General features: G+C 44.9%; 1 protein-coding gene across 6 annotated transcripts in view; it reads left to right on the top strand.

Moving 5' to 3' along the window:
* Positions 1-14056, top strand: part of LACC1 (laccase domain containing 1) — a 41148-nt gene that overhangs the window by 9807 nt on the left and 17285 nt on the right. For all 6 annotated transcript variants that reach the window (XM_033949638.1, XM_033949637.1, XM_033949639.1 and 3 more), the window contains 2 exons: positions 3817-3998; positions 12825-12990. In XM_033949638.1, coding sequence (XP_033805529.1) covers positions 3817-3998; positions 12825-12990 — 348 coding nt within the window. The remainder of the gene's footprint in view (positions 1-3816; positions 3999-12824; positions 12991-14056) is intronic.

Below are 14056 nucleotides of genomic sequence, written 5' to 3'. Positions count from 1 at the left end.
AAGAGATAATTAATGGACTTGTTGGGAGAAGAGTGAGGGAGAGATGCATAGAGAAGAGAGAGATAAGAGGGAGCAATGTTGGATTTGGTGGTGGGAGAGGGAACAGTAGGATGGATGGAAAGGGACCTCAAGGAGGTGGAGGAGGTGGGAATACTAGGATCCAAATTGCACACAAATTCAACGTAAGAAACATAGAAACAGAAACATAGAAAAAAGCGGCAGAAAAGGGCTATAGCCCACCAAGTCTGCCCATTCCAAGTATCCCCCCCCTGAATTTACTCCTTTAAAGATCCCACATGAGTATCCCATTTTTTCTTAAAATCCGTCACGCTGCTGGCCGTTATCACCTGGAGTGGGAGTCTGTTCCAATGATCCACCACTCTTTCGGTGAAGAAGTACTTCCTGGAGTCGCCATGAAACTTCCCTCCCCTGATTTTCAGCAGGTGCCCTCTGGTGGTTGAGGGTCCTATGAGCCAGAAGATATCATCTTCTGACTCAGAAGATATCATCTTCTGACTCAATGCGTCCCGTGATGTACTTATACGTTTCACTCATATCTCCCCGTTCTCTTCTTTCCTCAAGTGAGTACAGCCGCAATTTCTTTAGTCTTTCTTCATACGCGAGATCCTTGAGCCCTATGACCATCCTGGTGGCCGTTCGCTGAACCGACTCAATCCTCAGTACGTCCTTTCGGTAGTGTGGTCTCCAAAACTGAACACAGTACTCCAAGTGGGGCCTCACCATGGCTCTGTACAACGGCATCATAACTTCAGGTGTCCTGCTGACGAAACTTCTGCGGATACACCCCATCATTTGTCTTGCCCTGGAGGAAGCCTTCTCCACTTGATTGGCAACCTTCATGTCCTCGCTAATGATCACCCCTAGATCGCGTTCCGCCGTGGTCCTGATCAAGGTCTCACCATTTAGTACATAAGTTCTACGCGGGTTTCTTTTGCCCAGGTGCATTACCTTGCATTTTTTAGCATTGAAGCCTAGCTGCCAAGTATTTCACCATTGTTCCAATAGCAGTAGGTCATGTGTCATTATCAGGTAATAAGCATCTGCCTACTATGTTGCAAAGTTTGGCGTCGTCGGCGAACAGTGATACCCTTCCTCTAAGTCCTTGCGTCATATCTCTTATGAATAAGTTGAATAGAATCAGGCCCAGGACCGATCCCTGCGGCACTCCACTGATCACGTCCGATGCTTCGGATGGGGTACCGTTCACCACCACCTTCTGAAGTCTACCGCTCAGCCAATCCCCAATCCATGTAGTTAGAGTGTTTCCTAATCCTATCGATTTCAGCTTGTTCAGTAATCTTCGATGAGGGACACTATCAAATGCTTTACTGAAGTCCAAATATACCACGTCCAGTGACTCTCCGGCGTCCAGTTGTCTAGTAACCCAGTCAAAAAACCGTTCTTAACCTGGGGACTGCCTGTATTTTTAATAAATAGTGTTTAAAAAAATAAAAGTGCAGAAACTTTGAAGATCCTTCATAGCAGTCTGAAAATGGGTTCATACCAGGTGCCCCTTACTCCCTTGGTGTACAATCACACCTTTACCCCAATTTTTGGACCAGTTGTAACTTGGCATTTGTAAACTATTGAGGCTGGATCTGGAGGTCTGTTTTAGAAAGGCATATCGACATCTCTACCACCTTCATAAAATAGGTGCCTTTTGGACTTTCAGATCAGTGTCCTGTTGTAAAATTGAGCTATATACCTGTAAAGTGCTGTATTCCAAAGTTCTGAATGTATATTACACCGATTGCTACCAGCTGAATTAGACTTGAATATTCAGTGCTGGGCCTTATTTGGACACAAATATTCAGTGCCATTGTTTGAGTCTCTGGCAGTGACCAGAAGCTACCTGGGTACGGCTGATGTTCAACGCTGTACTCGCATAAGTATTCAAACATAGGACTGTTAAAATGCTGTGTTAACATGCCTGGTTAGCTAAGGGTCATTTATAATTTTTATTTATTCATTGGTCTTCAGAAGTGCCAGTATTAGTCAATTGGTTTGAGTGGCCAAATACTATGCGGCACTAGCCTCCTCATCAGACCGTTATGTTTTATATAAAGTGCTTTAGTGCATTAGTGCTTCTATACTTCAGTGCTTGAATAAATAAATAAATACTTAATCTTTCAACTTATCTTTTTTTCTGCATTTTCTGAGTTTTCCCTTTGTCAGTAGCTATCGGGAAGGGACCTATCATTCCGACATGTTTAGCCCGAAGGCTGTATCAAGAAAAAGTCCCCCCTTCTGCTTTAGCTCCACACCATCCCGATCATTATTTCTTGATACAGCCTTCGGGCGAAACATGTTGGAATGACAGGTCCCTTCCCGATAGCTACTGACAAAGGTAAAACTCAGAAAATGCAGAAAAAAAGATAAGTTGAAAGATGAGGAGGGTAGTGCCACATAGTATTTGGCCACTCAAACCAATTGACTAATACTGGCACTTCTGAAGACCAATGAATAAGTAAAAATTATAAATGAATATGATATGAAGTACTGTTTGTGGAGAACACGAGTGATAGTATAACAGTACAAAAGGACTGCTGTACACATTACTTGGTTAACTAGGGGAGCATCAATTCTGAATATAAGCCCACAATATTCTGACTCCACCCTGGCACTAACCCTAAGTTTCCAGTATCCTGTTTCCAGCAGTGGCCAATCCAGGCCACAAATACCTGTCAAAAACCCAAGTAGTAGCAAGATTCCATGCTACCGATCCCAGGGCAAGCAGTAGCTTCCCCCATGTCTGTCTCTCTCTATAGCAGGCAATGGACCTTTCCTCCAAGAACTTGTCCAGACCTTTCTTAACCACTATAATCACATCCTCTGGCTATGAGTTGCAGAGCTTAACTATTCCTTGAGTAAAAAAAAAAAATGCTCCTGTTCATTTTAAAAGTACAGTGGTACCTTGGTTTAAGAGCATAATTCGTTCCAGAAGCATGCTCTTAAACCAAAACACTCATATATCAAAGCAACTTTCCTCATAGAAGATAATGGAAACTTGAACAATTCGTTCCACGTTCCACCAACATCCCCCCCCCTCCGAAGCTACCCGCGCTGCTCCATCACCCCCTCCCCCGCTCTAACCGGCATCGCACCCCCCCCCCCCGAACCGGCATCGCAACCCTCCCCCCCCCAGCGAGAACCGCAAAGCACCCCCGTGCTGAAAGCGGCATCCGCCCGCCCTTCCTCCTAAGCACAGTTCTTACCCCTTCTGCTCGTTGTAAGAGAACGAGAGCCAGAAGGCCTTGAGCATGCGCAGATGCTCAAGGCCCAGCCCAGGCAAGAGGCGGGAGCTCGCATTCACCCTTACAACGAGCAGAAGGAATAAGGACCGTGCTTGGGAGGAAGGGCGGGCGGATGCCGCTTTCAGCACGGGGGTGCTTTGCGGTTCTCACGGGGGGGGGGCGTTTGTGGGGGGGTTACGATGCTGGTTAGAGCAGGGGGGAGGTGCTCGCATATCGGAATATGCTCGGTTTGCGAGGCAAAAGTTTGCTGAGTGTTTTGCTCGTCTTGCAAAACACTCGCAAACCGAGGTTCCACTGTATTTCCTTATAATTGTAGTGAGTGTTCCCTGGTCTCTCAATTCACTTTTACCTGATTTATACGACTCAGGATTTTGTAGATCTCTATCATATCCCCAGTGAGTCCAATTAAATGCTGGCCAGTCCAGTTTAACAGGGTAGGAGCCTCTTCTGTCCAATTCCGTTTCTCTGTATATCAATCCCTTTGGTTCTTTTTTGCTAAATCATGATTTTAAAACTTGAATTCTGTGTTCTTTTTGAATAGAAGAGCTGTTCTTGCATGGGTTCACTACAAGGTCGGGAGGAATATCGTACGTTCCCACTCTCAGCTCCATGAATCTTTTCAGCAGCTCCAGGCGGAGAGATCCAAAGGTTGTGGTGAAAGAGAACTTGCGGAGACTGGGAGAGGCTGCAGGCTTCAACCCTGAGGCATTCCACCCTGTGAAGGTTAAACAAATAGTTTTTCTTAATGCGTATTCAAATTTATAAATAAATCATTTTTATTGATTTTTTTAGGAAATGTCGATTGCAAGTTTAAGTTTCAAGTGTATTTAAAATATTTGATTTAATCGCAAAATCCAAATCCAATGTGATTTACATTTGGGGGTCCTTTTATCAAGCGCGTCGGCCATTTCATCACGCGCTAACCCCCGCGGCCAGCTATAAAACTAAAGCCTGCTCAATGCAGGCATTAGCGGCTAGCGCGGCAGGCGGTTTAACACGCGGTATTTCGTGCGTTAAACTCCTACCGCAGCTTGATAAAAGGACCCCTAGTTAAAAATTAGGTTAAAATAATAAAATAAAAAAAGACAGGACAATTAGTACTAATTATAATAAGATAATGCATTTGAGAAAGGGAGACAAAAAAGGCTTAAATACAATTCAAAAACAAATAAAAAGGAATAGGTAATGAAACAAGAGGTTGGGGAACGTTACCCACTTAATTTTTACTTGGCAGTGTTCCTAGACCAATATAAAATAATAAAATTTAAATGAATCTGTTAAAAGCCAACTTTTTAGGAGACTTTTAAACTTGCTGAGTAATTTTTCTTCTCTTATGTTGATCGGGAGCGAATTCTAAATTTGAGGGGCTGTAAGAGAAAATCACATCCCTCCTTGAATAAATGAATTTTAATGAGGGGACTACTAGCAAAGATTTTTCTTCAGATCTTAAGGATTTTGTGGGAATATATGGTATTAGAAATCTATCTTAAGAATGCAGGAGCTTTCTTTACTAATATTTTATGTGTGAGTAATGCATGTGAATACAATGTGAATCGTAAACAAGAGATCCTAAATTTTTAGTGCTCAACTAAGAATATAAATATTTTCTCTCCTCCCCCCCCCCATCTCCCAAACACTCCTGCAACGTAATATCAAATTCTTAAAATACTAATGGGCCCCTTTACCAAAGTGCAGTAAAACGTGGCCTTAGTGCCTGCGTGCACAGGTCATTCCTACGTGCCAAGGCTGTTTTTATGGTATGGGTAAAATGGCTGAGTTGTTAAAATTTTTGACTTAATGGCCACATGCTAATTTTCCTATTTGTGTATGAGCCGCCTATTTTTGCAGGCAATAAGGGGCTGATTCTATAAACGTCGCCTAAATCTGCCGGTGCCTAAAAAAATAGGTGCCGAAGGATTGCGAAGACCTGCAATGAGACATAAACACGCTTGAGGAATGGGCCGCGGAATGCCCTTCATAAGTACACACTGGAGTAGATGACATGTACACAGGGCAGGATTAATTCGTCGAGGACCCCTAGGCACCCAAGTACACTGGACCCCCCTGCCCCGCCCCATCCCACCATGCGCCCAGGCGGAAACAGGAAGCTGCGTCAGAGGGAAGCTTTAGGCAAGCAGCACCGCTTGCACAATTACAGTTCCCGTTGCCTTTCTTACCCACGTTGCTTGTCTTATTTTCCGTCGATGGGGGGGAGGGCGCGTTGCCAATCGTGCCAATCGGGAGGGGGTTGCATTGCCGATCGATGGGGGAGGGGACCATCGCCGTTTGGAAAAAACAATGTTGATGCCCTCCTTCATCGGGCCCCCCTGACCATTTTGGGCCCTAGGCACTTGCCTAATTGGCCTATTGGTTAATCCTGCCCTGCATGTTGTAACCCGTACTGTGGTCTGATAGGGACTCAACAGCACCCCTCAGTGGTTACATCAAAGAATAGCACTAGCGTGTGACCCGGACTGGAGTCACCCTGCAGGCTTGGACTGACACCAATAGGAAATCAAAAACCACAATCTTCTCAAAAAGGTTCTAAATCAGAATGCTCCAGTTTTATTCCTTTCAGACATAAAAATCAGGAAAATCAGGAATCCAAACAAACAGGTAAGTAAACCATAAATCTTCCAGCAGTCCAAAATCAAAAGAAAGGGCAACAAAACAGTTCAGCTGCTTTCCTTATTTCACCCCTCTGAGGTTTGATCTCATCTCAGAGCCCAAGGCAACCTGCTCCCAAACAGGTTATACAGTGTAGTCCAAATAAAGTTCAAGGCACTGGATTCACTATCCACAGTGCTCCTATAGTGAAGCCTCTGGCAGCCCTACACTAAACTGCCAGGCAAAGGAGAGTGTGACAGGTTTGCTTTCAATTAGCTATCTTGTAGCCTACAAAATGCCCTCCCAGGTAACAGCAAACCTCTCCCAAACTAGACACTATCAGCTTCATAAAAGCAAATGAAAACCATCCAAAAAAACAAGATTCAACTCCAGCAAACAGTTGAAAAACACTCACAGTTCTTGCCAATTAGGACTTGCAGCTGATGGAAAGACCAACCTCCATGGCTTCCTCAGTAGGACTCACTTCTTCAGGCAGGTTGTCAAGTTCCATTGGAAGTTCAGTGTCAGAAAGAACTTCCTCCAGCAATTCACCAGCCTCCTGTACCTCCATGGGTGAGGCTGTATCGTCCCTGATTGGCCCGAGGAGACTCTCAGGGAGGAAAGGTCTCAACCTTCTCCTTAGCCTGCCTCTCTGCTTGTACTCAGCTGCTGGTTTTTGTACTGCAGGGACACGCCCTACTCTACCTGAGTCAGCAGACCTGCCTGTGGCTCATGGGCTCCTCCTGTGGTGACCTAGATATGGCTCTTCCAGGAGATCCTGGGAGATTTCAGGCTCCCCCTGGTGGTTAACCTGAAAATCACCCCTAGCACAATCCTTGTCCATTCCCTTCCAGGTTTTACTCTGTGTCTTAGTGGGAACTTTAGCTGGAACCAGGCCAGGCACGATGTCTGTCTGGTTACAATGTACATCGAGTACACAAGAGTCTGTCAATGTTATGAGTGTCTGTGTGCATAAGAATACAACCGCCCAGACAAGTATCATTCTGTTTAGTGTGCCAGGGCTGAAAATGTTTGAGAGACACAGCTCTAGAGCTTCAAAGTAGGGTGGTTCCAGTTATTGTGCCACTTAAACCCAATTAAACCACTTACATTAGGCGCCTGTAGGCGTGATTAAGGTGCCTACCACCAGCGCCTAACGTAAGGCAACTTGTTTGTGAATCTGGGCCTCAGTAGTTCTGGAAGCATTCACTAACTGTACTAATATAACCCCCCCCCCCCTCTCTCTTTTTGCAAAGCCGCATGACAAAAGCCCCAAAGCCTTTAAATCTCTATGGGCTTTGGGGCAATTACTACAATGGTAGCCGCTCGCACAACTTTGTAAAAGGGGTGAACATAAGCAATGCCTCCGCTGGGTCAGACCCGAGGTCCATCATGCCCAGTAGTCCGCTCACGCGGCGGCCCAACAGGTCCAGGACCTGTGCAGTAATCCTCTATTTATACCCTTCTATCCCCTTTTCTAGCAGGAAATTGTCCAAATCTTTCTTGAACCCCAGTAACGTACTCTGCCCTATTACGCCCTCTGGAAGCGCATTCCAGGTGTCCACCACACGTTGGGTAACGAAGAACTTCCTAGCATTCATTTTGAATCTGGATGGATGATAATTGGCTTATTTTCAGTTTTTCAAAGCAGTTGGACACACAAACTACCGTAGGTTTCTGTGATACTTTATGTGTCTAATTGCTTTGAAAATAAGAACATAAGAATAGCCTTACCGGGTCAGGCCAATGGTCCTTCAAGCCCAGTATCCTGTTCTCATGGTGGCCAATCCAGGTCACTGGTACTTGGCCAAAACCCAAAATGTAGCAACATTCCATGCTACCGATCCAGGGCAAGTAGTGGCTTCCCCCATGGGTTTCTCAATAACAGACTATGGACTTTTCCTCCAGGAATTTGTCCAAACCTTTTTTAAAACCAGCTACACTATCTGCTCATACCACAACCTCTGGCAATGTGTTCCAGAGCTTAACTATTCTCTGAGTGAAAAAATAAACCGCTCTGTCTGCATAAACATTTGTTTGGCTCCCTTTTAGGCAAATTAATGTTGAAACGTCACTTCTGGATATTTGTTTTAAAAAACATCTAGCTCTGGCTACCTTAAATATTGCAGAAGTGAAACAAGTGACCTGAATTGCAAACTGATTACAGAAGAGACACATGATGTACTTGTTCATACCGAGATCACCACAGACAGGAAGGGGACACATATCTTTTATTTTGTTCACACGCTATAGGACATGACCTGGCAACACCAGGCAATGCTATGACACAATGCTTGTAAATATTGCACACTGTGCCCTCTTGAAGAGACTAATAGAAACACAAGAAGAGAAAAAGCCACAGTTTTGATTCCTTATTTAAAAAGACAGGAAAGAGAGAGAATAGAAGTCCTATAGTTATTCCCTGAATCACAAGAAAATAACACCAAAACACAAAAAAAAACCCGGAAAAGAATTTGTTCACAGAATATCTTTATTCAACCACTAAATGCCCTTGACTGGGAACTCAGAACCCAATGTGGCCACTTTTCTTACATTTAGGCTGCATCAGGGTCAATGGAGATCTTATGGCAAAAATCAATTTGGCATAAGTTGAACAGTACAAGTATAGCAGTTGTTTTATGGCCATACACTGGAAGACTTGTGCTATACTGACTTTTTGCCATTAGAGCAAGAGGTATTTATTTGATGTATTATCTTTCTATGGTACAACCAAAGCAGTTTACATAACTATGGGGCTCATAATTAAAAAAAGGTCCAAAAACCGGCCTAAGTCAGTACTTGGATGATCAAAATGACAGGTCGTCCAAGTACCGATAATCAAAACTGGTTTATATCTAAAACCAGCTTAGGCCATTTCACTGCCTCTGTACGCCCAGAGCGAAAAGGGGTGTTTTTTGGAAGAGTGGATAGTGCGGGAGGTTAGCCGACCTAGACTTAGTCGTCTGGCAGCCATAATGAAAAAAGTTTGACAGGTTGTCAGACGGAACTTACACATCAAAGGTGAAAAGAACCACAACGACAGCACTCAACTTTAGAAAAGGAAACTACAATGACATGAGGAAAATGGTAGGAAAAAAGCTCAGCTACAGCTCAGGGAAGATGAAAACCGTAAAGGAAACCTGGACACTGCTTAAAGGCACAGTGCTCGAGGCGCAGGACCTGTGCGTCCCAAGGTTCAGGAAAGGGTGCAAAAAAAATCGAACTAGAAACCCAGCATGGATAACAACTGCAGTTAATAAGGCGATAAGCAACAAGAAATCATCCTTCAAGAAATGGAAAAAAGAACCAACAAAGGAGAACCAGGAAGAGCACAAAAGGCACCAGAAAGAATGTCATCGAGAGGTCAGGAAAGCAAAGAGAGAATATGAGGAAAGACTGGCAGGAGAAGCAAGAAACTTCAAACCCTTCTTCAAGTATGTCAAAGGGAAACAACCAGCCAGAGAGGAAGTGGGACCACTGGACGACGGAGACAGGAAAGGAGCGATAAAGGAGGAAAAAGAGATAGCTGACAGGTTAAACAAATTCTTCTCGTCAGTCTTCACCAGAGAGGACACATCCAATATCCCAGAACCCGAGGTGATTATAAACGGGGAACACGACGAAAAACTGGTACAACTAGAGGTAAGCAAAGAGGAGGTCCTCAGACAGATAGATAGACTGAAGAGCGACAAATCACCAGGCCCGGACGGCATCCACCCAAGGGTACTAAAAGAACTGAAAAACGAAATAGCAGAGACACTCCGCCAAATATGTAACCTCTCCCTATAAACTGGAGAGATCCCAGAAGACTGGAAAATAGCAAATGTCACGCCCATCTTTAAGAAGGGATCAAGGGGTGACCCGGGAAACTACAGGCCTGTGAGCTTGACCTCGGTTCCGGGAAAGATGATGGAAGCAATGATAAAGGACACAATCTGCGAACACATAGAAAAAAATGGACAACTGAAGGCGAGCCAGCATGGCTTCTGCAAGGGAAGGTCATGCCTCACAAACTTGCTTTACTTCTTCGAGGGAATAAACAACCAGATAGATAAGGGGGAATCCATAGACATCATTTACCTTGACTTCCAAAAAGCCTTCGACAAGGTACCTCACGAACGGCTATTAAAAAAGCTGTGGAACCACGGGGTGCAAGGAGATATCTACCGATGGATCAAACACTGGTTGGCAGGCAGGAAACAGAGGGTTGGAATAAAGGGCCAATATTCAGACTGGCAATGGGTCACGAGCGGAGTTCCACAGGGGTCGGTGCTGGGACCTCTATTGTTTAATATATTTATTGATGATCTGGAGACCGGGACAAAATGTGAGGTTATCAAATTTGCTGATGACACCAAACTCTGCAGCAGGGTTAGGAACACAGAAGACTGTGAAAACCTGCAAAGGGACCTAACGAGACTGGTAGACTGGGCAAATAAGTGGCAAATGAGTTTTAACGTAGAGAAATGCAAGGTCATGCATGTAGGGAAAAAGAACCCGATGTTCAGCTACAAAATGGGGGGAACACGGCTAGGGGTGAGTAACCTTGAAAGGGATCTGGGAGTTATGGTTGACACATCACTGAAACCATCGGCACAGTGTGCGACAGCCTCGAAGAGAGCAAATAGAATGCTGGGCATCATCAAAAAAGGTATCACAACCAGGACAAAGGAAGTCATCATGCCGCTGTATCGCGCAATGGTGCGCCCGCACCTGGAGTACTGTGTTCAATACTGGTCGCCGTACCTCAAAAAGGATATGGCGGTACTCGAGGGAGTGCAGAGGAGGGCGACTAAACTGATAAAAGGTATGGAAAATTTCTCATACGCTGACAGGTTAAAAAAGCTGGGGCTGTTCTCCCTGGAGAAGAGGAGACTTAGAGGGGACATGATAGAAACTTTCAAAATCCTAAAGGGCATAGAGAAAGTGAATAAGAACAGATTCTTCAAACTGTGGGGAGCCACAAGCACTAGGGGTCACTCGGAGAAATTGAAAGGGGACAGGTTTAGAACAAATGCTAGGAAGTTCTTTTTCACCCAGAGGGTGGTGGACACATGGAACAAGCTTCCAGAGGAGGTGATAAGCCAGAACTCTGTACAGGGGTTCAAGAAAGGTTTGGATAGGTTCCTGGAGGATAAGGGGATAGAGGGGTACAGATAGAACTTGAGGTAGGTTATTGAATTGGTCAGTAACCACTTCACAGGTCGCGGACCTGATGGGCCGCCGCGGGAGCGGACCGCTGGGCAGGATGGACCTCTGGTCTGACCCAGTGGAGGCAACTTCTTATGTTCTTATGTTCTTATGTTTTGATTTAGACAAAGTCAAAACGGGTATAAGTTCCAAATTGGGCCGCTGAGTTGATCGCGGCTGCCACGATCAGCTCAGCAGCCCAGGCAACTCGTCCCCCCACACCCGTAACGATTGCAGCAGGAGAGATGCCCAATCTCTCCTGCCGTGATCCCCCGAATCCTCTCCGAATGTTCTCTGGCAGGAGGGATGCCAAATCCCTCCTGCCGGACAAACCCCCCACCCCAAACACCTGTGTGATCGATCGCGCTCTTCACCAGTCCCTGACCCAGTCCATCACCTTGGGGCCCATATGTAGGGCACTCAGTTTATTTATTACATACCTGTGTAGAGCACTGTCAAAGGCTTTGCTAAAATCTAAAATACACTACATCTAGCGCTCTCCCTCTATCCAATTTTCTGGTCACGCAGTCAAAGAAATTAATCAGATTTGTTTGACAAGACCTGCCTCTAGTGAAACAGTACATACCTGCCTATATGTCAGCTTCGGATGGTATGGCCAGTCCTATTAAGAGCAGCAGGCAGGTTCCTGGAGTAGCCTGGTGGTTTGATCTATAGAGATGGGGACTTAGGCCCACATCACATGCTTATCTATTACACTTATGGTGGAATATGTGAGCCTTCCAAACCCTACCCTAATCCCACTGTACCTACATATAAGTGACACCTGTAGGTGCAAGGTCTATTGCTGTTATGTACAGTTGGGTCCAGTAGGTTTTGGATGGGTTTTTGAGGGTTCCCCATATAATATAAGGGGGTTATTTTGAGATGTGTACCTGGGCCTTTTTATGTGAAGTTCACTGCAATGCCCCCTAGGGTGTCCCTTTGTTCTGCTGGAATGTCTGTGTGGCCTGTCTACTAGAAAAATACTGGCCCCTCCTACATCCCAATGGCTTGTTTTCTGCGCTTTTCTTTTAATAGTTCAAAAAAATAGATATACATAGGACAAGCACATCTCAGATATGGCCATTTTCAAAAAAAAAAAAAAAAGCTGGACATTTTCCTGTTTTGAAGTATGTGTGTGGCGCAGTGGTTAAAGCTACAGCCTCAGCACCCTGGGGTTGTGGGTTCAAACCCATGCTGCTCCTTGTGACCCCCGGGCAAGTCACTTAATCCCCCCGTTGCCCCAGGTACATTAGATAGATTGTGAGCCCACCAGGACAGACAGGGAAAAATGCTTGGGTACCTGAATAAATTCATGTAAACCGTTTTGAGCTCCCTTGGGAGAACGGTATAGAAAATTGAATAAATAAAAAAAAATGTTTGTGACTGGGTTTTTCTGCGTGTTCTGCTAAACCCAGATTTAGACGTCATTGGAAATGCCCCTCCACATCTCTTTTGGACTTCTTTTATGTTTTGGCACTATTTTCTCAGGATCTGACATCATGGCAAAATGCCTCTTTCTTAACAGTTATTCCCTAAGGGACTAAACAACAGCACTTTGTATAACTTGGAAGCAGCTTTGCTTATAAAAGCGGTATATCGAGTCCTAAATAAACTTGAAACACTGAACCCCAATTATCCCCCCTACTATTACTGATGTGGTTAAACTGTTCTGCTCCTGCAATTATATAGTCTGAATAGTTTTTTCATGTATGGCTTTAGCTTCTTTCTCTTTTTACTTTGGGATGGTAGGTTGATCATGCTAACACTGTCTGGATCATGGGGAAGCCAGAACCGGACTGGTATGATGGAATAGTAACTGATCAGAAAGGCATCACCATTGCTGCTCTCGGTGCCGACTGCATCCCATTGCTTTTCTGTGATCCAGTTAAAAAAGTGTGTGGCGCTGCTCATTCAGGTATTTTTTTGTTACACCTAAAAAAAAAAGGTTACTGAATGCAAACTTATGGACTAAAAATATGGTGATTTTATATGACAATACGTTTTGTGAATAATAAATTTGATATAGTATGGCATTTTTTTAGACCCAGTATACTTTTTGGTCCATTTTGAGCCATATGAAAATATACTTCTCCCTCCGTATTCGCGGTGATTGGGGATTGACTAACCTGCAAATAACAGCAACGTATATATATTTTATGCTAGCAGGCTCAGGCACTGGGTAGAAAAGTGGTGCACAAAACAGGGTTGTATGACGCAAGATCTGATCACGTTGGAAAACTGGTCCTCGACATGGCAGCTGGGCTTCAACGCTAAGAAGTGTAAGGTCATGCATCTCGGCAGTAGAAATCCATGCAGAACATACACCTTGAATGGAGTAGCACTAGCTAGGACTTCAGAAGAACGGGACTTGGGAGTTATCATCAGTGCAGTCATGAAGGCTGCCAAACAAGTAGAGAAGGCCTCATCCAAGGCAAGGCAAATGATGGGATGTATCAAGAGAAGCTTCGTCAGCCGCAAACCTGAAGTCATAATGCCACTTTACAGATCCATGGTGAGACCTCATCTGGAATACTGTGTGCAATTCTGGAGGCCGCATTACCGTAAAGATGTGCTTCGAGCAGAGTCGGTCCAGCGGATGGCCACTAGAATGGTCTCCGGACTCAAGGGTCTCTCATACGAAGAAAGACTGGGCAAATTGCAGCTCTATACTCTAGAGGAGCGCAGGGAAAGGGGTGACATGATTGAGACATTTAAATACGTCACAGGTCGAGTCGAGGTGGAAAACGACATATTCGTTCCCAAGGGACCCTCGGTCACAAGGGGGCACCCGCTTAAACTCAGAGGAGGGAAATTTAGTGGTGACACCAGGAAGTACTTCATGGAAAGGGTGGTGGATCATTGGAACAAACTTCCGAGGCAGGTGATCAAGGCAACCAGCGTGCTCGACTTTAAGAATAGATGGGACATCCACGTGGGATCCCTACGAGGGTCGAGCAAAGGAACTAAGTCATCAGCACTCA

The sequence above is a fragment of the Geotrypetes seraphini genome, chromosome 6 (genome assembly GCF_902459505.1).
Source record: "Geotrypetes seraphini chromosome 6, aGeoSer1.1, whole genome shotgun sequence".
In the NCBI taxonomy this organism is placed as follows: Eukaryota; Metazoa; Chordata; class Amphibia; order Gymnophiona; family Dermophiidae; genus Geotrypetes; species Geotrypetes seraphini.
This window is presented reverse-complemented; position numbering and strand designations above follow the sequence as displayed.